General features: G+C 45.5%; 2 protein-coding genes across 4 annotated transcripts in view; both read left to right on the top strand.

Moving 5' to 3' along the window:
* The window catches only part of CADM3 (cell adhesion molecule 3), a 32225-nt gene extending 14765 nt beyond the window's left edge, over nt 1-17460 (top strand). Inside the window, exons 2-10 of one of the 2 annotated variants that reach the window (XM_066261697.1) lie at nt 5057-5158; nt 7220-7360; nt 7863-8015; nt 8651-8788; nt 9101-9271; nt 11545-11635; nt 12045-12214; nt 15169-15294; nt 16225-17460. In XM_066261697.1, coding sequence (XP_066117794.1) covers nt 5057-5158; nt 7220-7360; nt 7863-8015; nt 8651-8788; nt 9101-9271; nt 11545-11635; nt 12045-12214; nt 15169-15294; nt 16225-16343 — 1211 coding nt within the window. In that variant the 3' untranslated portion in view covers nt 16344-17460. The remainder of the gene's footprint in view (nt 1-5056; nt 5159-7219; nt 7361-7862; nt 8016-8650; nt 8789-9100; nt 9272-11544; nt 11636-12044; nt 12215-15168; nt 15295-16224) is intronic. The other variant, XM_066261698.1, reaches the window with a different exon arrangement.
* A 127-nt stretch (nt 17461-17587) lies between these two features.
* On the top strand, nt 17588-21697 carry ACKR1 (atypical chemokine receptor 1 (Duffy blood group)). 2 transcript variants are annotated; one of them, XM_066261700.1, is made up of 4 exons: nt 18058-18122; nt 18697-18769; nt 20138-20214; nt 20668-21697. In XM_066261700.1, exons 3-4 carry the CDS (start codon nt 20194-20196, stop codon nt 21649-21651), a joined length of 1005 nt encoding a protein of 334 aa, XP_066117797.1. In that variant the 5' UTR covers nt 18058-18122; nt 18697-18769; nt 20138-20193; the 3' UTR covers nt 21652-21697. The 2 variants fall into 2 exon arrangements, with proteins under 2 accessions (XP_066117796.1, XP_066117797.1); XM_066261699.1 differs by lacking the exon at nt 18697-18769 and having other exon boundaries at nt 17588-18122.
* The last annotated feature ends 292 nt before the right edge of the window (nt 21698-21989 follow it).

Below are 21989 nucleotides of genomic sequence, written 5' to 3'. Positions count from 1 at the left end.
AAGGATTTTATTGGCCCAGGCTGATTGGCTCAGCAATAGAGCATCAGCCTAGTGTGTGGAAGTCCTAGGTTCAATTCCTGGCCAGGGCACACAGGAGAAGTGACCATCGGCTTCTCCACCCTCCCCCCTTTTCTCTCTCTCTTTCTCTCTCTCTTTCTCTCTCTCTCTCTCTCTCTCTCTCTCTCTCTCTCTCTCTCTCTCACCCCTTCCTGCAGCCATGACTCGATAGGTTTGAGCAAGTTGACCCCAGCTGCTGAGAATGGCTCCATGGCTTTGTCTCAGCGTTAAAATAGTTCAGTTGCTGGCAACAGAACAATGGCCCCAGATGGGCAGAGAGCATCGCCTGGTAGGGGGCCTGCCAGGTGGATTGGGGTCAGAGTGCATGTGGGAGTCTGTCTGCTTCCCTGCGTCTCAATAATAAGAAAAAAATATTTTATTCATTATTTTTAAAGAGAGGATAGACAGGGGGAGAGGATCAGAAAGCATCAACTCCTAGTAGTTGATTCTCCTATGTGCTTTGACCATGTAAACCCAAGGTTTAGAACTGGCGCCCTCAGGATTCCAGGTCAATGCTTTATCCACTGTACCACACATGTCAGGCCAGAGAGATCTAAGTTTAAAACCTGTCCCATCATACTTACTGAATCCATCATATAGATGAGTTACTTAGCTTCCCTGAGCCTTAGTCAGTTTCTGAGTCTTAGTTACCTCATCCTTAACATGTGCATAATAATACTTATTAAAATGGTTGTTCTGGGCCTGACCTGTGGTGGCACAGTGCATAAAGCATCAACCTGGAATGCTGAGGTCACAGGTTTGAAACCCTGCACTTGTCTGGTCAAGGTACATACGGGAGTTGATGCTTCCTGCTCCTCCCCTTCTCTCTCTCTCTCTCTTTTTCTCTCTCCCTCTCTCTCTTTCTCTCTCTCTCTCCCCCCCTCCCTCACTCTCTCTCCTCTCTAAAATGAGTTTTTAAAAAAAAGATGTTCTGAAGTAATCAATATAGAACATCTAAGTTGGATCTTGAAACACAGAGAGCGATTGATAAATATTAATTGCCACCATCTTGTAGACTTCTAGGGCTTTTCAGCCTCTGGATAGGTGACCCTCTTCCTTGGCCTGTTTGTTCTTACCCTGTTTCATTTGCTGTTGCCTCTTTACTGACAGATGATGAGCCTATTTCTCACAATAGAAGACGCTCAGCCTTTGTTTCATTTATTAAATAAATATTTATTAAGCACTTTTTATGTGTAACATGCTGCATTAGTACCAGTACTGGATATAAAAATGAATCAGATATCAACCCTACCTGCATGATCTGTATAACTTTGGAAAGAAGCCAAAAGTGCAGTACAAAGTACAGTGATGAATAATTTAGGGAAGCTAGAAAAAGTATTGTAACTCAGAGAAATGAGAAATTGTTTTCACCTGGAACAATTAGGGAAGACTTTTGGAAGGAGATGCCACTGAAGATAAGCCTTAAGGATGAATAGGGAGGGCTTAGATGTGCGAAGATGGGTGAAGGGCCTTCTCAACAGTTACTGTAAAATAGGGAATGAATGTAAGAAAGCAAAGGGGTTACAGAAACAATTCCCAATAGTCAACTATCTGGGATATGGGGTGAGTGAAATAAAGAAAAGACAAAGCTGAAAGGCATTAGACTGTATAAAATTTTAAAGGCCAGACTAACAAATCTGGATATAATCTGTAGCTAAAGGGAAGTAGTGAAGGCGTCTGAGCAAGAAAACAATATGACCAATGTGACCAGATCTCTCTTTATCTATTTAGCTCTGTGAGGGTCCTCCTTCACTAAAGGTTCTGTGGTTTCAATGTCTGCTTTTCCTTCTAAGGACCCCATCTGAGAAGAATTTTACTATTTCCACTTCAAAGTCCATATAGTCCCTTCAGAGTATTCTTAAGTTATCCTTTCTAGTCTGAATCAATTGATGAAATCGTGCTGATGTCATAAATGAATGGCAAAACCTATATAAATCTAAAAAAGGCACTAGAGCCTGGCCGGGTGGTGGCGCAATGGATAGAGCATTAGACTGGGATGTGGAGGACCCAGGTTCAAGACTCCGAGGTTGCCAGCTTGAGTGAGAGCTCATCTGGTTTGAGCAAGGCTCACCAGCTTGAGCCCAAGGTCGCTGGCTCGAGCAAGGGGTCTCTTGGTCTGCTGTAGCCCTCCAGTCAAGGCACATATGAGGAATCAATCAATAAACAACTAAGGAACCACAACAAAGAATTGATGTTTCTCATCTTTCTCTGTTCCTGTCTGTCTGTCCCTATCTGTCCCTCTCTCTCTGACTCTCTCTGTCTCTCCCACAAGAAAAATAAAATAAAAATAAAAAAGGCACTAGACTTCCACAACCCAGGTAATAATTTTTTCTACTTATTCATGTTTTTGTTAATAGAATCATCACTCATCTGTTCCCCTGGGAGTGGCCATCCAGAATTTATCATCACAGGTGTGCAATTTGTCACCCCATAGGGGAAAATGAAACAGCTACTTCTTAAGCAATTTTTAAAACAATACAAACCAGAGTTCCCTATAAGCCTATAGAGACAATATACCAAGCATATTACAAATATGCCACTTATTGAAGATAATTTGTTTATTTTCAGTTCCTTTACCTAAACAATTTTCTTTGGTTTGAATGACCTACATCACCATTTCACTTATTCATCCTATGCAGGAAAAAAAAAAAGTGAGCAAAATGCAGAGATAGGGAAGGGATGAAAAGAATGTAAGCAAGGAGAACAAAATTGATAATGCGTGGGGGGGGGGAAGCACAGATGAAAGAAGAGTAAAGACCAAATTCATGCTGTTGGACAGAATACACACTGCCTGATTAGGAATAGACATAGCACAATGCCAATTGCAGCGGAATGCATTACTAGACCAATTAAATGTACTGAGAACCCACTATGAGCTAAATGCTAAAGATACAGAGATGAATAAGGTAAGACCTTATTCAAACAGCTCAAGGTCTATATGAGGAGACATAGATAAACAAGTAAATTGCAATATAATAGGTTGAAATGATATAAGAAAAAGGAGCTGTTGAAAAGTTTTGAGAGCACCACCAGAGAAAGAATCCTTGAGAGGTGTCTTTTTAGGTGCCTTTAGGTAAGTCCCTGAACCTTTCTAAACCTCATCTCTAAAAAGTGATTATATTTGGTAGCTTATCTCTCAAGGTTGTTTTGACATTCAGTGGATTTATGGTTGAAAATAACCTCTGCAAACTCGAAGTCCTATGCCAGTGTATGAGATGGCTATTTCCTCTGTTCATTTGAGTGGTACTGGGCGCTGAGCATCGATCCTCTGGCTCCTCACTTCCAATCCACCATTCCAAACTTGAGCACAAACATTTGGCTTCCTACTATGTGTTTAAGCAGCACACCCACAGACACACAACCTGAAAAAACAACAACCTGAAGCACTCATCAACTTCAGCTTGCCTCCATCCTTGATGTGCACAGAAGGCAGCAGGGTGAGAACCTGGAACCCCCGGAGGGTCTCTACTCCTAGGAGAGCCCTGTCCTCTACAGGCCACCTCTACCAATTTTCTGTTTTCTCTATTTTACTCCCCTTCTCATTTGGGAATTAACACTTCTGTTTAGTACAGAGTAATTTCTAAATCTCCAAGAGCATGTCTGTGAGGAACTCCAGAGAGGGCGGCATCTCCATGAAGGCCTGCAAGCCCCTGAAACTCTCTTAGAGCCCTATCCAGAAGCAAAGATCTCTCTAACTCTCCCCTCATTTCTCCCTATCCTTCTTCCCTTCTCCCCTCTTTCCTTTCTGATTCAGCATTTCTGTCCGTCTCCCGTTTCTTCTCCTTGGACCCTAAACCCATATGCCACTTTCTCTTTTTGTCTCTCGCCCCTGCCACTGTGCCTCTCCCCACAGTAACCCCTACCCATTCTCTAGGTCCCAGTGCCCCCTTCTGCTTCATTTCTCTCCCACCCACTTTCCCCACTGGTCTCTCAAACCAGCATGCTGCAACAACTGAAATCATGCTGGAGCTTGGGTCGAGACAAGTTAACAGGTCGGAACTCTGCTCAGCAGCCGATGACCACACTGAATTTTGCGCACGTGATTGGCTACTTCTGAGCTTATGGCGGAGGCCATGAAAAGATGTCTTTGGCCTCTTTCTTTGTCCCTCTACCCTTTCCGGTTGAATTGGGGAAATAGGCCCTTGACACTGTGCAGTCACAAAATGGTTTATGGGCTACATGCTAGAAAGAGATTTGTTGTGCCAGAGGAGCAAGCAAAGTCAGTGATGTAAAGGGCAATTGGACTGAGGGTAAAGGAGGAAAACTTGAGAATTTGAGCACCCAAAAGAAGGTAACAATCTGGGAAGGGTGGGGGCAACTTCTGCCCTCACCCTTGTTGTCTGTCTTCAGTAGTAGGGTCTTAACCTGAAAAAAGTAGAGATTTGAATTTGGATCAGGCATTTAACATCCAGTCTGTGTTCTTCTATTTATATGATCTTGGGCAAGTCACTTCATTCTGTTCCCACACTGCAAAGTAGTAATGATAATATCTGAATGCTGATTTTACAGGTTTATTAAAAATATTAATGTGAAAGTATTTTCTAATTATTAAACTTGTCATTATTTTAGTAGCTAAGAGAGTGTAGCAGAGAGAATCCTAGATAAGGAATGAAGTCTTTGGTTATCTTTCATTTTCTCTGTGATAACCTCTACCATACCATGTTTTACCTTTATATGCTTCATTATACTCACCTGTGAAGTGGGATAATGGGACCAGATGACCCCAGGATCTCTTTTGGCTCTATCATGATATGATTCAATGGTAAAATTTAGCATCCTCCTTTAATTCACCCCTTGGGAGGAAGAGTTCACTTCCTTTTTAACATACTTTCGTTAATCTCTCTTTTATTTGTGAGAAACCCACTTTCTCCTGTGTATTCTGGTGAACCTACTTTTTACAGGGGCCTGCCTCTCCCCTACCTCCAACAATGAAAATATAGATCCCAAACTGCAGCAACATATATGTAGGGCTCATCCTTGATGGAGATTCTCTCCCCAGGCTACTGGCAAGAGCAGGATTTGGAGCTGGGAACTCTGGCTCCACTCGACGAGGCCATCAGCTCCACAGGCTGGAGCAGTCCTGACATGCTGGTCAGTCAAGGTGAGAATCCAGGACTCCTCATCTCAGTGTACTCAGTGCCCTCAATCATCTTCACATCATCTCCCACTCATGTGACCTTCTTCACCCTGTGTTTTACTCCCTTCCTTTCCATCTGACATCGTAGTTCTTAGTTCTAGACCAACATCTCTAGCACATACTTCTTCTTCCCTTACTCCAGTACAAAGACCTCTGTATCCCCTACACCTTTCTCTAAAAGTAAAATGATTCCAAGAATAGTGAAGTCCTAGAAGACATAGTTAAGGTAAAAGTCTTTATAAGGAACCAGGCAGGGACAATGGGATTACTACTCAAAAATTGGTATATAGCTAGTAGGAAATGAAAACCTTCCTAAACCTTCCATTGAGATATTGAAGAAATGTATCACTCTCAAATTTACTCTGTCAGATCAGTCTCTGCCTCATTCATCTCAAAACTGTATATAGTGTTAATTCTTATTAGATGATTACTTGAGAGGCATTCCAATTAAATAAATCCTGCGTTGAGAGTCAGAAGAATAAAGTTCTAGTCTTAACAAGAATCACTGATAGGTAGAATGATCTTTTTAGGCAAAAACTCCACTTCCATTGCCTCATTGTCTACATCAGTAAAATGAAGGAATTGGATTCCATAATCCTTAAGACCTCTTTCAATTCTAATTTTTATGATTCTAAACACTAAAAACTAGTGCTTCAATTTGAAGACAACTATGCTAAGCATTGATATCAACTCCAGCACATGCCGCCTTTACTCCTCAGGGCACCTTCTCTGCCAGGAGTGCTCATTGCATGTTGGAGATGGAACTGTGGTGACCAAGAAGAAAAGGAATAAGCAGACAGGGAAGGGGTAAGGTCAGTGCCATAGGGAGCGTAGGGATTGTCTAAGTTACTTAAATAGGGTATGCAAGTAATATGTTTCTTGGCTTTCTATTCAGAGGAGAATAATGCTGGTTAAGTAATTTAGCACCATAGAAAAAAATACTGTGGATGTTTCAGAATCAGAGCTGGAAGGTGTTGGTTTTTTAGTTATGTGAAGGTCAGTGCTTTCGGGTCACAGAAAGCCAGTCCTGAAGATGAGGGAATCAACACTGGGAATCAGAAGCAATACTTTGAGGAAAATGGAGCAATAATCCTGGGAGAATGAAGCAAGTGTCACATAGATGAAGGGACTCACAACTATGCCTGACAAGAAGGCACATTTGAGATCCCAGTGGCTCGTCCATATGATGCTTTATTAGTATTTTTTGTTTGTTTGTTTAATTTGACTAAGGAGAGAAGGATTAGACAACATATTTCCATCACACCAAAGGGAAAGCTTTAATTCTTTGCTCTTTAGCACCAGGATGGTGACTGGGTTTGTGCTGGGAGGTAGGTAGAACTAACACTGAAGAAACATGTTAAGGGAGCTGATGAATGAAAGAGTCTGCGTCAATATGTTTTTGGTTTTTAAAAATCTTTTTGTTTGTATGTTTTGAAGTTTTATCAGCTACCTCTTGTGTACATGAATGTGCAATCCAAGGACTGGCCTGGCCTTCTGCTCACTTTTAGTTTTCAGTTATTAGTCACAACTGCTTCTCCTGTTCTTACTCATATAGGCAGGTGGTGGCAGGAAGGCAAAATATGGAATGAGAGGTACATATGTGTGTTTCCAAAAGTGAATGGTAGAACTCTACCCGAAAAGATATGCAGTGCTCACAAACATGAGGGGATATTTCATCACTTCATATTCATTTTGAAATATCCCCTCATGTTTGTGAGCAGTATTGATGGCATGACATGTGTAGATTTGGAGATCCTTTATTCTTCTAAGTGTTCATAGCCATTTCAGTTTATTACACAAACATTCAACAAATGACTGTTTTTCTGTGTATTCAAAACAGGAAGAAAAAAGGCCCCCCCTTACCACCACTTCTGTTCTTTCCTCCTGATCCTTCCCCTATGATGCATTAAGAGAAACAGACATCTGGACCTTGGATGGTCTGAATTAAAAGAAGTGAACTTTGGCCCAGAAATGGGTACGGGTCTAGGGCTTGCTCAAGAAACTAACCCAATTCTACTCCTGCAGACAGTCAGCCCTGGACATCTGATGAGACGGTGGTGGCTGGTGGCACCGTGGTGCTCAAGTGTCAAGTGAAAGACCATGAGGACTCATCCCTGCAGTGGTCTAACCCTGCTCAACAGACCCTTTATTTTGGGGAAAAGAGAGGTAGAGTTATCTCTCTTTGTGGGAACCATAGTCTGGGGAAGGGGATTGCAGCACTGAAGGAAAATGTCCCTGTAGTCCAGAGGCTGAGACATGCAGAAATATGGCTGTTTGAGGAAACTTCAAGCCATGGGCTCCTCAACTAGTTTCAGGGAAACTTCATTGTTGCAGTTCTGACCTAGTGCATGCATGGTCTTATGAGGTCCTGGGGTGACTTGACCCAAATGCAGCAGTATGAGACAGCTGATGTCAGTGTTGACCTATGTGTCTCATAAGGAAGCAGCTGAGGTCCAAACTAATTTTCTGTGTGTCGCTGAGGTCACTGTGCCCAGTGCCTTAGGAAAGTGACTCAGTACCCTAAAGACTGCTCAAACTCAGGAGCAGATTTTTCCCCGGTCCAAATCACACTCAACCCTTTCCCTGCAAAAAGTTACCCTGGGATTGAAGATAAACATGAAAGGTGCTGGTAAAAGCCTTGCTTCCCATTTTTTATCCCCCCCCCCAGCCCTTCGAGATAATCGGATTCAGCTGGTTAAATCCACACCCCATGAGCTCAGCATCAGCATCAGCAACGTGGCCCTAGCGGACGAGGGCGAGTACACCTGCTCCATCTTCACTATGCCTGTGAGAACCGCCAAGTCCCTCATCACTGTGCTGGGTGAGGCTCCTAAACCCCAGTGTCACTGCAGCATGCTTCTGTGCAAACAAGTCTCCCTAGATGGGTCCCTGAAGAAGCCTAGAGCCAGGCAAGACTCCAAGCCTTTTGGAATACTTCAGTCTATTTTCTTTGCAATGGGACAAAATACAAAGTGCACTGATCTCTGATCATTTCTCCTCTACTTACTGTGTGCTCTGTAACAGATCTCTTATTCTCTCTGAACTGAATTTCCTAACCTGCAACAGAAGGATGATAATGTCTATTCCATCTACCCCCCAAGACTGTATGAGGGAAACATGAGATGTGCATGCAGTGTATGATTATAATGTCTAAGTTCAGTACCCCAGTTGCCTACGTGCTCTCATTCTATATTTTATCCTATATTTCAATTTTCTTCTGTGCTTCCCTGAGCTTCACACTGTTTCTGTGGCCACCTAGTTGTGCTCTGGGGTGTCAAGTCACATATCGTGTCTCAGGAGTGGTATATCTCCCCACTACCATGCCTCCTCCCTCCAAATTTTTATACCAAAGCAGGACCTAGGTATTCTGTCCCCCAGAGATGCCATCTCAGCCGAGAGCTGAGTGTAACCTCATGGCCTTTTCTTTATATTCTGGCTGTCTCCTATGCATGGTAGGAATCCCACAGAAGCCCATAATCACTGGCTACAAGTCATCATTACGGGAAAAGGAGACAACCACCCTAAATTGTCAGTCTTCTGGGAGCAAACCTGCAGCTCATCTCACATGGTGGAAGGGTGAACAAGAGCTCCACGGTAAGTTTCTCCTGCCCTTGGCTCACCGGAGGAGGTGGTGATGGGGGGAGGAAAGGAGAGAGGGAGGCATATCTTTTTATATGTCTGTGTAAGTGCACACAAGGCATGATAGAGAAGAGAAAAGTGAGAATGACAGATATTCTGTGCACACATGAATGCATGTGTGTACATACCCATTTCACAATTTCTTAAGTTTGTCTAAGTTGAAACTCACCATCTGTATGTCTACAGTGGGGCCCACACAATATCTGTATGTTAGGGCTCACTTTGTGTGTGTGTGTATGTGTGTGTGTGTGTGTTTCTGCACTCTAGGAGAACCAACCCGAATACAGGAAGATCCCAATGGGAAAACCTTCACCGTGAGCAGCTCAGTAACATTCCAGGTTACCCGGGAGGATGATGGGGCGAACATCATATGCTCTGTGAACCATGAATCTCTAAATGGAGCTGACAGATCCACCTCTCAACGCATTGAAGTTTTATGTATGTCATGGGCTTGTGGGTGAAGATAGATCAGGTATGAGATGAGGTGTGGGGAAAAGGAAAATTGTGGTGACTGTACATGAAGGAACAGGCACAGAGCAGTAGGTAGGTAAAAACAAAATGAGACAAGAAGTGACAGGACTAGGCCAAGGGTCATCAAACTTTTTTCTGTAACGGTCCCAATATCAAACATTTTAAGATTTGGATCATATGGTCTCTGTTTCAACTATTTATTTCTGCCGTTTTTGCAAGAAAAAAGGAGCCATGGACAATATGTAAACAAACATAGAAGTGTTCCAATAAAATTTTATTTATAAAACCATGTAGCTGGCAGGATTTGACCCAGTGGGTAAGTTTACCAACTGCTTGAGTTGGCCAGTATGATGCAACTAGCTTGTAAATTGTAGTGGTAACTAGGAAGTGAGGGGTCAGAAGATGCAGGTTCTGGTCTGCCCTCCACCACTTACCGGCTATGTCATGCTAAGAAACTTGTTTTACCCCCATGAGTTTGATTCTTTATTCGCTAAATGAGAAGATACATATGGGGATCACCAAGGCTTCTGCTTGATGTGGCTTATGAATAGTTTCAAGAAAACACAGGTCGTAGGAAACACAACCTCTCTAGCATCATTATTCCCAGATCTTTTCCTACCCTACACCCTGTCTTTGATTTTTCCTGGGCTCTTGACCCAAAGATGACCACTATCACAATGATCACTCTTAACCTTTCCAGGGATCCTCAGCCATTCATGGAACCTGCCTTGAGTAAGGTCCGAGGGCTTCCCTCCTTACCTGAGGAAATTTGGAAATTTTTAAAAAGAACTTTTCTGAATGGAGGAAGCAAAGGGGAAAGAAAATATAGTATAAAGGTCGAAGATAGAGAGTTCTATAATAATGTACTTTTTGTTCTAACTCATCTAAAGGCTGGGTGCTTTTCTAAAATAATTAAAACCCTTAATCTCTTTCTTGTGGTTGATGTAGGCCTGATTCAGGGCTATTTAAACTTATTGCTGAAACTTGAACATGAGGTAGGTCTGGGACAGCTTCATTTTCTGTTTAGCGGACTGCGTTTGAAAGCAGACAACCTGGATTCTTACTACAGGACCTCTACCTGCTAGCTGTATTACTTTCACCACAGCACGTAATCTCTTAGTGCCTCCTGCTTACTTCTTTAAATTTTCTTAAGGATAAATGAAACAATATCTATGAAAGCCCTTTGTAAACTTCAGAGTTCTATACTGTTATAATTTATTAATCTGATTATTAGTCCTGAGGGTGAGGTCCCCTGACTTTGGGCTTCTTCCCCTGAGTCTGGACCCTGGCTGGGGATAAAGCAGGCCCACCCCCCATCTGAGTCCCGAAGATTTCTTTTAGGTACCAGACCATCTAGCAATTACTCTCCAGGGAGCTTTTTGGCACAACTGTGATCAGCAGTCAGTCAACAAATGCTATACTCCAGGTAGTGTGTTAGGTTTCTATGGCTGTGGGGCCCCTGAACACCCATTCGCTCACCTGCCTGATTTTCTTTGTCCTGTTTGATTTGACTGAAACCCATTCGTTAACTGGTTGTCACAGTTGGTTCTAGCCTTAGGGGAAGCTTGACATCTTTATCTGTTGTTGGAAACCAGCATTGTTCTAGGTGGCCATCTAGACCTAGCCTCCTCAGCAGCCCTCTGGTGTCAGTGAGATGCCATGATTCCCTTGCAGAGCCCGTTTATATTGTGTCAGTGCCTTTTTGCAGCCAAAATATGATTCTCATCACCTACTGTGTCAAAGCTCTCACTTCAATTTTGGACTCACCACTGAAAGTCATGTTTTTTTTTGTTCAACCATTACTGCAGGTTTAAGCTTCCATACAGAAGAGAGGATTAAAAGTTTGTGAGCTCAATAAATTATCAAGTTCAGATATATTTGCTGTGTGACAAATACGCATTCAGTTCCATTTATGTGCTAGGCAGTGTGCTAAACACAGATATACCAGTGAGACCCCTTCCTAGCCCTCTCTTAGACATCTCTCAAGTCCTCACCAAGGACAGACCATCCAGGTCTATACCTCCACAAGGTGGCAGTACCAGTCCCTCAGATATTTAATGGCAATAGTGGTCTTTGCTCACAAGAAGTAGAAGGGGCAAAGTCTTTGTTCACAGCCTCTTGGACTCCTGAGGCATTTAAGGGTGGAAGCTATAATGGGTAACAGGATGATTTTGAGATCAGGGTGATCTTTTGAACAGTGTGGGAGTTTTATGTTAACAGCATTTTTTTTTTCTCCACAGACACACCAACGGCAAAGATTAGGCCAGACCCTCCACACCCCCGGGAAGGCCAGAAGCTGTTGCTATACTGTGAGGGTCATGGCAATCCCGTGTAAGAAGATTCATTTCCTGGCCTCTAATACAACTCCATACTCTCAGATTGTGATCTTCACATACCATCTTCCTACATCTTCTGTACTGTCTGAACCTTACATTTGCCCTGACACTAACAACATCCATCCTCTGTTTTTACTATAAAACAGCAGGAGTGGGGAGGGGCCAGTCCCCCATTCCCTGAGGTTCCATAAAGAACCAAGGTATAGTAAGGTACAAATTAGAACCTTTCTTTTTTCTCCAAATTGAACCCCAGGAGGTCACCCTCTTCCTGCCTCTGAGCAGCTCAGTGTCTGTAGCTCCTTAAACTTCTTAAGCTTTCATCAAACAGTCCCCGACTTTCCTGCTCCCAGTTATTTTTGTCTTCCTTTAGCTCCCTGACCTATTCTTTTCTGAACACTCAACAGCCCCCAGCAGTACCTATGGGAGAAGGAGGGCAGTACACCACCCGTGAAGATAGCCCAGGAGAGTGCTCTGATCTTCCCCTTCCTCAACAAGAGTGACAGCGGCACCTATGGCTGCACAGCCATCAGCAACATGGGCAGCTACAAGGCTTACTACACCCTTAATGTGAATGGTGAGCCCCCCTCAGTTTTCTTTCAGCGTTCCTCTTTTCCCCTTCGCTGTCCATCTTACACTTGCATCTTTCTGTCACCTGAGAACACCCCCAGATGGTGCTTTGGAGTGAACTAAAGGAACCAATAGACCCCCAGTGAGGGCCTGAAGACAAACAACTCCAGATCCGCTCTGGCATGCACAATATGAAAAGATCAACAGAATGGAAGGCTTTTATTGGCCTGTTTAGCACTGATAACTCAAATGACACCATCTTCCAGCACCTGCACTCACATGGCAGAAGGAATAATAATTCTGTGTTTTTGCAACAAGCTATTCTCAGAGTCCTTCTCCTGTGGCTAGTATGGGATGCATACTACTGCTGCCATCTCCTTTCCTGCAGACCTGGGTCCAGGAAGGAAATTGAGATAAGTTTGTACTATGTTGATAAATATTCAGAATATTTTCTCCAATGCCATATCTTCTAGAGCAGGGGTCCCCAAACTTTTTACACAAGGGGCCAGTTCGTTGTCTCTCAGACCGTAGGAGGGCCGCCACGTACAGTGCTCCTCTCACTGACCACCAATGAAAGAGGTGCCTCTTCTGGAAGTGCAGCAGGGCCGGATAAATGGCTGTAGTTTGGGGACGACTGTTCTAGAGGAATTAAGTGATGTTTCTTCTCTGAAGTTCTTCCCAAAGGTGTGGCCATAAAACCCAGTTTTAGAATAAGAGACAGGCTAACAAAGAAGTTCCTTTATAGAGAGCGAGCAGAAGATTTTTTGAAGATCCCAACAGCAGTGGGGTCACTTCAGAAAGCCTTATAAACTTTCCCTCAGAATAGGGAAATGCATTGTCAGGGGAATATCAGAAGTTCCCTCGAGTGAAATGCCCATTTAAAGCCTGCTTAATCAAGCCTGAGGAGACAAAGTAAGAAAGACAAAATATATAATAAGGAGTCAGTGAGGCATCAAGGCAAGCTGAATCTGTGGAAAACGGTAGGTCTCCCATAGACAGGCCTCCCAGGGACAAGAGTCCTGTGAGTGTCTGGACGGGGTGATTCTAACTTCAGGGCATACCTCATCATGTGGGGACTGTCTCAACACAACAAACAAAGTTAGGTGCTTAGAGCAAGGACAGTGCCCTGAGGTGCAGTAAGTATCTGCTCTCAGCTCTCTCCAGACAAACTGTGAGGATGATGAGAGCAAGTTCTTGTGCCCTGTGGCGGTTCTCTCTGCCCTGTGCTGGAAATCCAGTCCTGTTTGACTTAACTGCTCCAGTGCTGACACCTGATGGTAGAGTGAGTTACTGCATCTTCTCACAGGAATAGACTCCTGCTTGCCCGGAATAAAATTCAAGTGTTCCACCTAGAGACGGGCCTGTCATTGAATGACCCCAGAGGTCATGTTGATGGAAACCTGTTTTTCTAAGGAATTTTTATTTCCCTATCTCTAGAATAACCATCCAGGATTTACTTTTAATGTAGACTGTGTCGCACAGGCTCCCTAGGAGAAAGACAGTGAATACCTTCATTTTGTTTTCTCTAACTTACACCATCACACCCCCCACCCCCATGATATCATGGTATTCACGGCCCATCTTCTCCCAACCTCCCAAGTAGAACATTAAAAACCAGAGCATAAATATTTTATTTTCAAATAAAGTATTGACACATAAGGAACTAAAAAGTTGGCCTAATCAAGCTTGAGGAGACAAAGTAGGAAAGACAAAATATATAATAATGAGTCAGGGAGCCATTCAGACTCAAGCTGCACCTGTAGAAAAACAGTACTTCTCCCGTGGGTGGGAGAATCATATCTACAGTGAGTGTAATTTTGGACACATCAGCACTGTATGCTAGGCCTGTGCACTTCTTCTCAGGTGTTTGGGACTCTGCGATTGCAGGCCCTGTCCTTGGCATGACTAGCCCATCTGTGCTGTGGGAATCGATCCTCTGTAGATTCTGCTATAGAGAATATAGATTCTCTGTTCAATGGCAGAGACATCAGCCATCATTGAAGGAAGCATGGTAGGACTTCCATGAAGGAAATCGTCTATTTTCCACAAACTTTTGTTTGATAGGAAGTGAGAGTGCAGTTGTAGATCCTCCTGATAAGACTTGTTAGAGAATTAGGATTTTGCTGGAACTCTATACTCTTCTGCCAAGAAGGAACACTGTTTTTTTTATATACAGTGGGTCACAGTTTATCATATTTTGTAAAGTGCTGTCGATGTGCTCAATTCTTGGATTCATCAGTTTTTTTTAAGACTATATTTATTCATTTTATAGAGGAGAGACAGAGAGAGAGAAAGAGAAAGAGAGAGACAGAGAAGGGGGGGAGGAGCAGGAAGCATCAACTCCCATTTGTGCCTGGACCAGGCAAGCCCAGGGTTTTGAACCAGTGACCTCAGCATTCCAAGTCAATGCTTTATCCACTGTGCCACCACAGGTCAGGCCTGGATTCATTAGTGTTTTACTGCTCCCTCTCTACCTGATATCAGGGCAATGGGTTAATAGGTTGAGAAACCCCTGTAGGAACTCCATCTCAGAATATCAAGTGGACGCGAGAGTGAGAGGGCATGAGGTGTACAGGGAAGGAATACTCTGAAAACCCAGAAATTAGAAGAAATAAATATAGAAAGACAAGGAGAGAAAGTTTTAAAGATAATTTAAATGTTAAAGCAATTATCTTTGACTTGACTAAAGTCAAACTTCAGTGCCATGAACTCAACTTAAAAGGTTAAATGGAGGCAATTTATCTATTTATTCACAAATACTTTTTTGCAAAATTACTATGTTCCAAACACTGTGTAAAAAAAACCTGAATTCAAACCGGTCCCTTTGCTGAATGATGTTACTTCATTCTCCTGATATTAGTTTATGTTTTCTGCTGTGTTAGATGATCTGTGGCCAGGTCAGAAATGCCATAATATTCGGGTTTTTCTAAGATCTGACTGTGTGCATTGGCCCTTCCCTAGATCCGAGTCCGGTGCTCTCCTCCTCTAGCACCTACCATGCCATCATTGGTGGGATTGTGGCTTTCATTGTCTTTCTGCTGCTCATCCTGCTCATCTTCCTCGGCCACTACCTGATTCGGCACAAAGGTCAGATGCATGAGGGAAGTATCAGGAGAACTTGGGTGCGGTAGGGAGATGGATCAGGAGCAGGCAGGTAGAAGCTGGATATAGGAAGGGCCTTCAGAGACCCAGTCAACCCTTATGAGTGTTTGAGAAAGAAGAATGCAAGCAACTTTGTTATAAATGGAGCCTCACTGGCCCCACAGGAAAGCCTCACCACTTTGTTGCTCACTCAGTCAAATCAGACTTTCCCAGTCGGCTGCTCTTCTCACACTGCCCTGTCACCAGCGTTTTCTGCTGTGAGCAGTAAACAGCCAAACTCTACATCTTCTTCCCATTTCTTTATGCACTTTCTTCCTTTCAGGTTAGCCTCATTTCCCTTATCTTTTAATCTCTTTGTCCCTAGTCTCCACAATATCTTTTCTTTTCTCTTCTCTCCTGGATACATGCCATCTTTCCACCCTTTCTTCACAGGCTTTCCTCTCAGATGTGCCCCTCTGTTATAACTTCTAGCTCTAGCCAGACTACACTGAGTGATCAAATGCTAACCTGCTCTCAACATGAAGCTGAGATGGCAGTTTCCCTAGCACTACCTTACACACACATAGCCACATGCACACATACATATACACATGCCCACGTACATATGCGTATATACACAAGCACACACATCATGCACACATACAGATACACACATACACACACACACCATTATTTTTTGCCACGATTATTGATGATATTCTCTTATTAAAGGCAGGATTCATTAGTTCATAGGAGGGTGGTCAGATGAGGGATGTTGGCAGCAACATGCAAGTTAGGTCAGGTGAGGAGGAAGAAAGCTCTAAACAAAAGAAAAATGACAGGAGCAAGGTGTGGATGGGTGGGTAAGAAAGTGGACAAGGGGGCTTCAGAGGTTTGGAAACTGCTCTGAAAAGAGGAGCCTCTATTCCTCCCCAGGAACCTACCTGACACATGAGGCTAAAGGCTCTGACGATGCCCCAGACGCGGACACAGCCATCATCAACGCAGAAGGCGGGCAGTCAGGCGGGGACGACAAGAAGGAATATTTCATCTAGGGTGCCCACCCACTTCCTGTGCTTCTTCAGGGGCCCCATGGGGACTGCTGGGGGCCATAACCAACTTGGACTTGTACAGAGCGACCCCAGGGCCACCCCTCCTGCTTGCTCTCCTCCCTCCCCTCCGTACAGAATGTCTGCTTTGGGTGCGGTTTTGTACTCGGTTTGGAATGGGGAGGGAGGAGGACGGGGTGGGGTGGGGGAGGAAGGGTTGCCCTCAGCCCTTTCCCTGGCTTCCCTGTGTTTGGGTTATTATTATTTTTGTAACAATCCCAAATCTAATCTGTCTCCAGGCTGGAGGGGCAGGGGCCCTGGGGTGAGAAAAGCAAAAAAACTGAAGCTTTAGGAAGAGAATGAGGGTGGAGGGGTAAGGACAAGAAAGGAGCAGGGCTGCCATAGTGGGGGTTCTCACCAGCCCGCCATCCTCTACAACAGAGCGGCTTCCTGGACTTCGCTGGGAATGGGGAGGTTGTGAGCAGGAGATGGAGGTGGCCTTTCCGCTGCTAATAGTCACATACCTGGGACTGTGAACAGAGACACGGGTGTCTCTCTGATACCCCTGTTCCACTTCAGTAGGAAAGGATGAATGGGGGTCTCTGAGGAGATGTGACCTGCAAATGGCATGCAGCCGCACAGAGACCCAGGGCTTCCACTGGGGGAGGATGTGGGTCCCTGCCAGGAGGAGTGGACTGGGAGAGGAAGGATGGCAGAGATAACCTCATCCACCCTGTCCCTCGTGATGTATGAAGACAGGTCCTTTACACAGGAACTGCCCTTGAAGGATAGCAGGGCAAGGCTACCCTTCTGCTCCAGCAACTATGGGACAGATGCTGCTCCAGGGCCAACTGCGTCTGTTTCCCTGCCTAGGGGCCCCTCACTCTCATCCAACCCCTGGACTGTTGCTCGGCAACCGCTCTACTTTTGGCAATGGCATTGTTCACCGACTCCTCCCATCCTGTGCAACCTGGCCCCTTCCAGTTCCTAAGCCATCCCTCAGTCCTTCCTCTTTTCCTCAGCAGCCAGGCAGACATAACCACAACAAATACTAAAAGGAGCTTCACTATACTGAACTGTTTCCTGCCCAAACAAAGAAAATAATGTGAACTCTGTGAGTGTATGGATGTGTGTGTGTTTGTGTGTACATCTGTGCGTGTGAGAGGCAGCAAGGTGGGTCCTGGGCAGGTGGGTGGACTGTGGAACATGTAAAGAAGGGCCTTGGGTGGGAAGGATTCATAGCCAGCTTGGTACCTACCTTGGGAGGTTGCTCCCTCCTGGCATTTCCCTGCCACGCCCAGTGCCCATCTGTCATAAAGAAAACAGTCCCAGGATGTTTGTTCTCAGCTGTACATCTAGTCTTGCCCTAAAACAGAACATCAAACTTCTGCCTCCACCGCCCTTCTTGGAGCTATGGAGTCAGTGCCACAGCCTTTGCTATGCACCCCCTCAGGCCTCTCCCTGGCCCTGACCCTAGGACAATTGCTGTCACTTCTTTTTTTTCTATAGTCTGTACCTAATGAGTTAAGAGCTGGAATGAAACTTCCTGTCTCCTTCCCATATCCACTCCTCTTTTTGATTTTCTGTCTTCCTTTGTGGCTTGAGCTGGTTGCCATGGAGATGAGTTGCTCATGTTTCCTGTCCAGCCAGCCACCTTGCCTCAGACCCAGGATGCTCCTTGGCACCGCTGTCACTCTCCTCCAGCATGCCCTCCCTGCTATGACAACCCAGGGGTGTGCAAAATGGAAGCAGTTGCATCCAGCAGGTCTGCCCACTTAAGTTCAGGTAATATCACTGCGGGTCTTCCAGCAGCTGGGTATGGCCCTGGGCACCACAAGCAGCTCCCTGCCCTAAGCCAGGGCTCCTTCCTCTTATCGCAGCAAGGCAGCCTAGGGCCCCAGACCCGTGAGCTCCCTGTCTCCTAGCACCTGCTTTCAGGAAAAATGATTTCCTCTTTGAGCTGAATCACTCTGTCCATATTACACAGAAGCCATATTTGTACCAGGGGTGGGGGGAGAGGGGCCGTTGTGCTGTGTGTGTCTGTCTGTGGGTGGAAGGGAAGGGAGCAGGGAGGGGATTGTGTATCTTTATAACCTTTCTAACCTATGCTAATCTCAGAGGGGTACCCTCAATATATCTGGATCACCGTGTTGCTCGGCTGCCTCCTTCTTGCTGCTCTTGGTCCTGTGGGGATACATGTATAAGGGCTGCTCTGTTGGTATCCCTGCACCTGGTACTTTCAGGGGTGGTGTGTACCTCACCAGACCATCCTCCCAAGAACATTTCTGTATGGAAACAATATAACTCTCCAAGGGAGAGAAGTGTGTTCACTCCCTTTGGCTGGATCCTTGCTTTCCAGAGAGTGTTTGGAGTGGAAGATGTGGCTTCCTACTGCCTGCCATCAGGCAGGACTGGAGAAGGTGGAGACAAAGGTGAAGATGCTGCCAACATCGTTCCAGGGCAGTTTCAACAGATCCCCCCCAAACTCATTTTCCAACCCTCCTCATATTGAACTTGAAACTGAAACTAGGGTCTTTGTAAGGTCCCCATTCTTTTGCAACTTGGCTTCCCTACTCCCCCGCTAGGCACCCCAGGTGAATGGGAAGGAGATACTTGGCAGAATTGGAGTTAAAACATCACATGGTTTGTTGGATAAGAAGCTTTCTCTATCTCACCATTCTGACTAGGACACTCCATGACTTACCCCTTCCAATGTCCAAATAAAAATCTCCCTAATGGAGGAAATAAAATGTGGAGGTGAAGGAGGGTGATCATCAGAGATCATAGGAAAGCAGCTAGGGGGAAAGGGGCTACCAAAGAGCCAATGTGTCAAGTTAGGGGTATCCACCTACACGGTAGACAACCGTTCTGTCAGCCAGCTGGAAAGAAACAAGTTCTCCCCACATCAGAAACTTGACCCGGCGCTGAACAGCCAGGCCAATGCAACAGTCCCACAGCCTTCGTGTCCCCGAAAGAAATATGAATAGAGATTACCCCAGAGGCAACAGACCCATCTGAAAATGTGCTGTCCTATTGTCCCCCAGAGCCTGCTCTAACTTAGACCATGTGTTCCGTTTGCTGTAAAAGATCATTTCACTGCACCCAAGGTGATGAGGCAAATGCCCAGTCACTCCCTGAACTAGCTTCATTAAGCAGTCCCTTCCTCTTTTCACACCAAACACCCAGACCCTAACCCAGACACCTGCCTCAGATATGTGCACAATACACGGCACACAACCACAAGCACAGGTGAATAAACACCTTCTTCCCCCCAGACTGATACACAAAGAGCCCTTGCCCACATGTTCCTCAGCTTGTCAGCATCTAATGGATTTAGCCACAGCACCAATAACATATCCTCTCACAAACACATGGCTTCTGAATGATCTTTCATTGGCTCAAGTTCAAAGGGATGGAGGAGCAATGAGAGTCATTAGCTGCCTTTCCTTCCAACTTCCCAGCACTTCTCTTATCTCTTTCTCACACTTCACCCCTGGCCTCCTCTTCCTTCTTTGTGTTTAAAAAGTTCATCCTGATGGAAAGCCCCTTACTTCTTAGCCTCCTTTTCCACCTTCAGGAAAACACCCACTTTCTGGTCGCACCTTTTTCCTTTCCCGAGTGCAGGTCCTCACCAGCAGGACAACCTCAAAACAGGAAACTTGAGGCCAACGCCCTCTGTGGGCCTGAAGCTTAGGCAGGCAGGCAGGCTTCCCGAATGTGCCTCCACCCTGTGCCAGCCCACGGCCCTGCCCAGAACTGATGGCCTTCATTAGTCCCTGACACTTATCTTGGAACCACAGCAGGTGAAAGAACCATCCCAGCCCTTCTCTTTGCCTACCCTGAGCACAGCAGTGTCATGGGGAACTGTCTGCACCGGGTGAGTGTGGGGCAGAACCCACAACCCACAATTCTGCCCCTAATACCCCTCTGTTTGGCCCTCTGTCTCTATATTTCTTTTTTCCCTTTCCTTTTTAACCCTCTCTACTTTTTTACCAAGTCTCCTAGGTCCCCATTATTTTCCCTCTCATTTGCCTTCCAGTCAGTTCCATCAGGTCCCTGGTCACCCTCCCTCAGACCTTCCTCGGCTCACCGGTCTTGCCCACTGCCCTTCCCTTGCTTTTCCACGACTCCACTTCTCCACAGGCTTTTGTCTCAACTGCATTGTACTTTACCACCATCCCCCCTGCATCTAAATCTTCCTGCCTCCCTGTCCTTTAGCCCCAGGGTCTCTTCTGTCCTTCCCTTCCCTGCCCTTTCCCTTTAGTTCCCCAGAGACTCTTCAGTTGGGTAACTAGATGCTCTGATTGTCCCTTCTGGGGATGCCCTCCAGGTGGACTCATCCTCCTTCACTGATGAGAACTCCAGTGACACTACCTTTGGAGATGAGTTTTCGTCTGAGTGGAATTATTCCTACGGACCTGAGGACTTTAACTACACTGGACTGGAAGCAGCTGCCCCTTGCCATTCCTGTAACCTGCTGGATGAGTCTTCCCTGCCTTTCTACGTCATCGCCAGTATCCTGGGCATCCTAGCTAGTGCAGCAGTCCTCTTTGCTCTTCTCAGACCTCTCTTTCACTGGCAGCTCTGTCCTGGCTGGCAGTTCCTCTTACAGTTAGCTGTGGGTAGTGCCCTCTTCAGCCTTTCTGTGCCCATCCTGGCACCAGGGTTAAGTGGTGCCCACAATACCTACCTGTGCCACCTGGCCTACTTGGTCTGGTATGGCTCAGCCTTTGCCCAAGCTTTGCTGATAAGCTGCCGTGCTTGTCTGGGTCCCAAACTGGGTACAGGCCAGGTCCCAGGCCTTACCCTGGGTCTTACTGTGGGAGTTTGGGGAGTGGCTGTCCTACTGGGGCTGCCAATCACCTTGACCAGTAACATTTCCAATGGACTCTGCACCCTGACATTCAGCCAAGATATTTTGCATTTTTTTCACTCTGCCACATGTTTTTTAATCTTTATCTTGTTGCCACTGGGTTTATTGGGAAGTAAGGGGCTGAAAATGGTATTAGGCAGGAGGTCTTGTCCCTGGGTTGATATCCTGTGGATCTGGTTCATTTTCTGGTGGCCTCATGGAGTGCTTCGGGGATTGGACTCCCTAGTGAGGTCGAAGGTCCTGGTATTGTCATCATGTTCAGCCCAGCAGGCCCTGGACCTGCTGCTGCACCTGGCAGAAGCCCTGGCAATACTGCACGGTGTGGCTACACCCCTACTCCTGGCCCTGTTCTGCCACCAGGCCTCTCGCACATCCATGCCTTCCTTGCCTCTCTCTGCAAGACAGTTCTCCCATCAGGACACCCTTGGAGGAAAATCTTAGCTCTCTTCTCACCTGCCAACCTGAATTAAAGTCTATGGTGCTTTTATGAAGCTGGTGGTTTCTTATTTTGTCTCGGGATGTAGAGGAGAGGGAGAAAAATAGAGAGAAAGGAGGAGAGAGAGAGAGAGAGAGAGAGAGAGAGAGAGAGAGAGATTGATTTTGTTTCAGATTGTCCTGCCAGTGACTGTTTCTATAGCTGGTTTGAGGAGAAAGTAAAGGATGTACAGACATCCTCAGGGCTCACAGGTATTCTCTTGAGGTGTGGGGTTACTGCCATCTCTTTCAAGGGAGAAGAAAGGGGAGCAGCTAAACCTAAGAAACTAGAAGAGAAGTTTTAG

This window comes from Saccopteryx bilineata, chromosome 2 (genome assembly GCF_036850765.1).
Source record: "Saccopteryx bilineata isolate mSacBil1 chromosome 2, mSacBil1_pri_phased_curated, whole genome shotgun sequence".
Classification (NCBI taxonomy): Eukaryota; Metazoa; Chordata; class Mammalia; order Chiroptera; family Emballonuridae; genus Saccopteryx; species Saccopteryx bilineata.
This window is presented reverse-complemented; position numbering and strand designations above follow the sequence as displayed.

Bases quoted from the DNA above. Each gene is read 5' to 3' on its own strand.
- ACKR1 (XM_066261699.1), top strand. From the start codon at position 17,969: ATGTTTCCTGTCCAGCCAGCCACCTTGCCTCAGACCCAGGATGCTCCT. The intron at 18,123-20,137 runs GTAATATCACTG...TTGGAACCACAG, and splicing joins GTCTGCCCACTTAAGTTCAG to CAGGTGAAAGAACCATCCCA. The intron at 20,215-20,667 runs GTGAGTGTGGGG...GATGCCCTCCAG, and splicing joins TGGGGAACTGTCTGCACCGG to GTGGACTCATCCTCCTTCAC.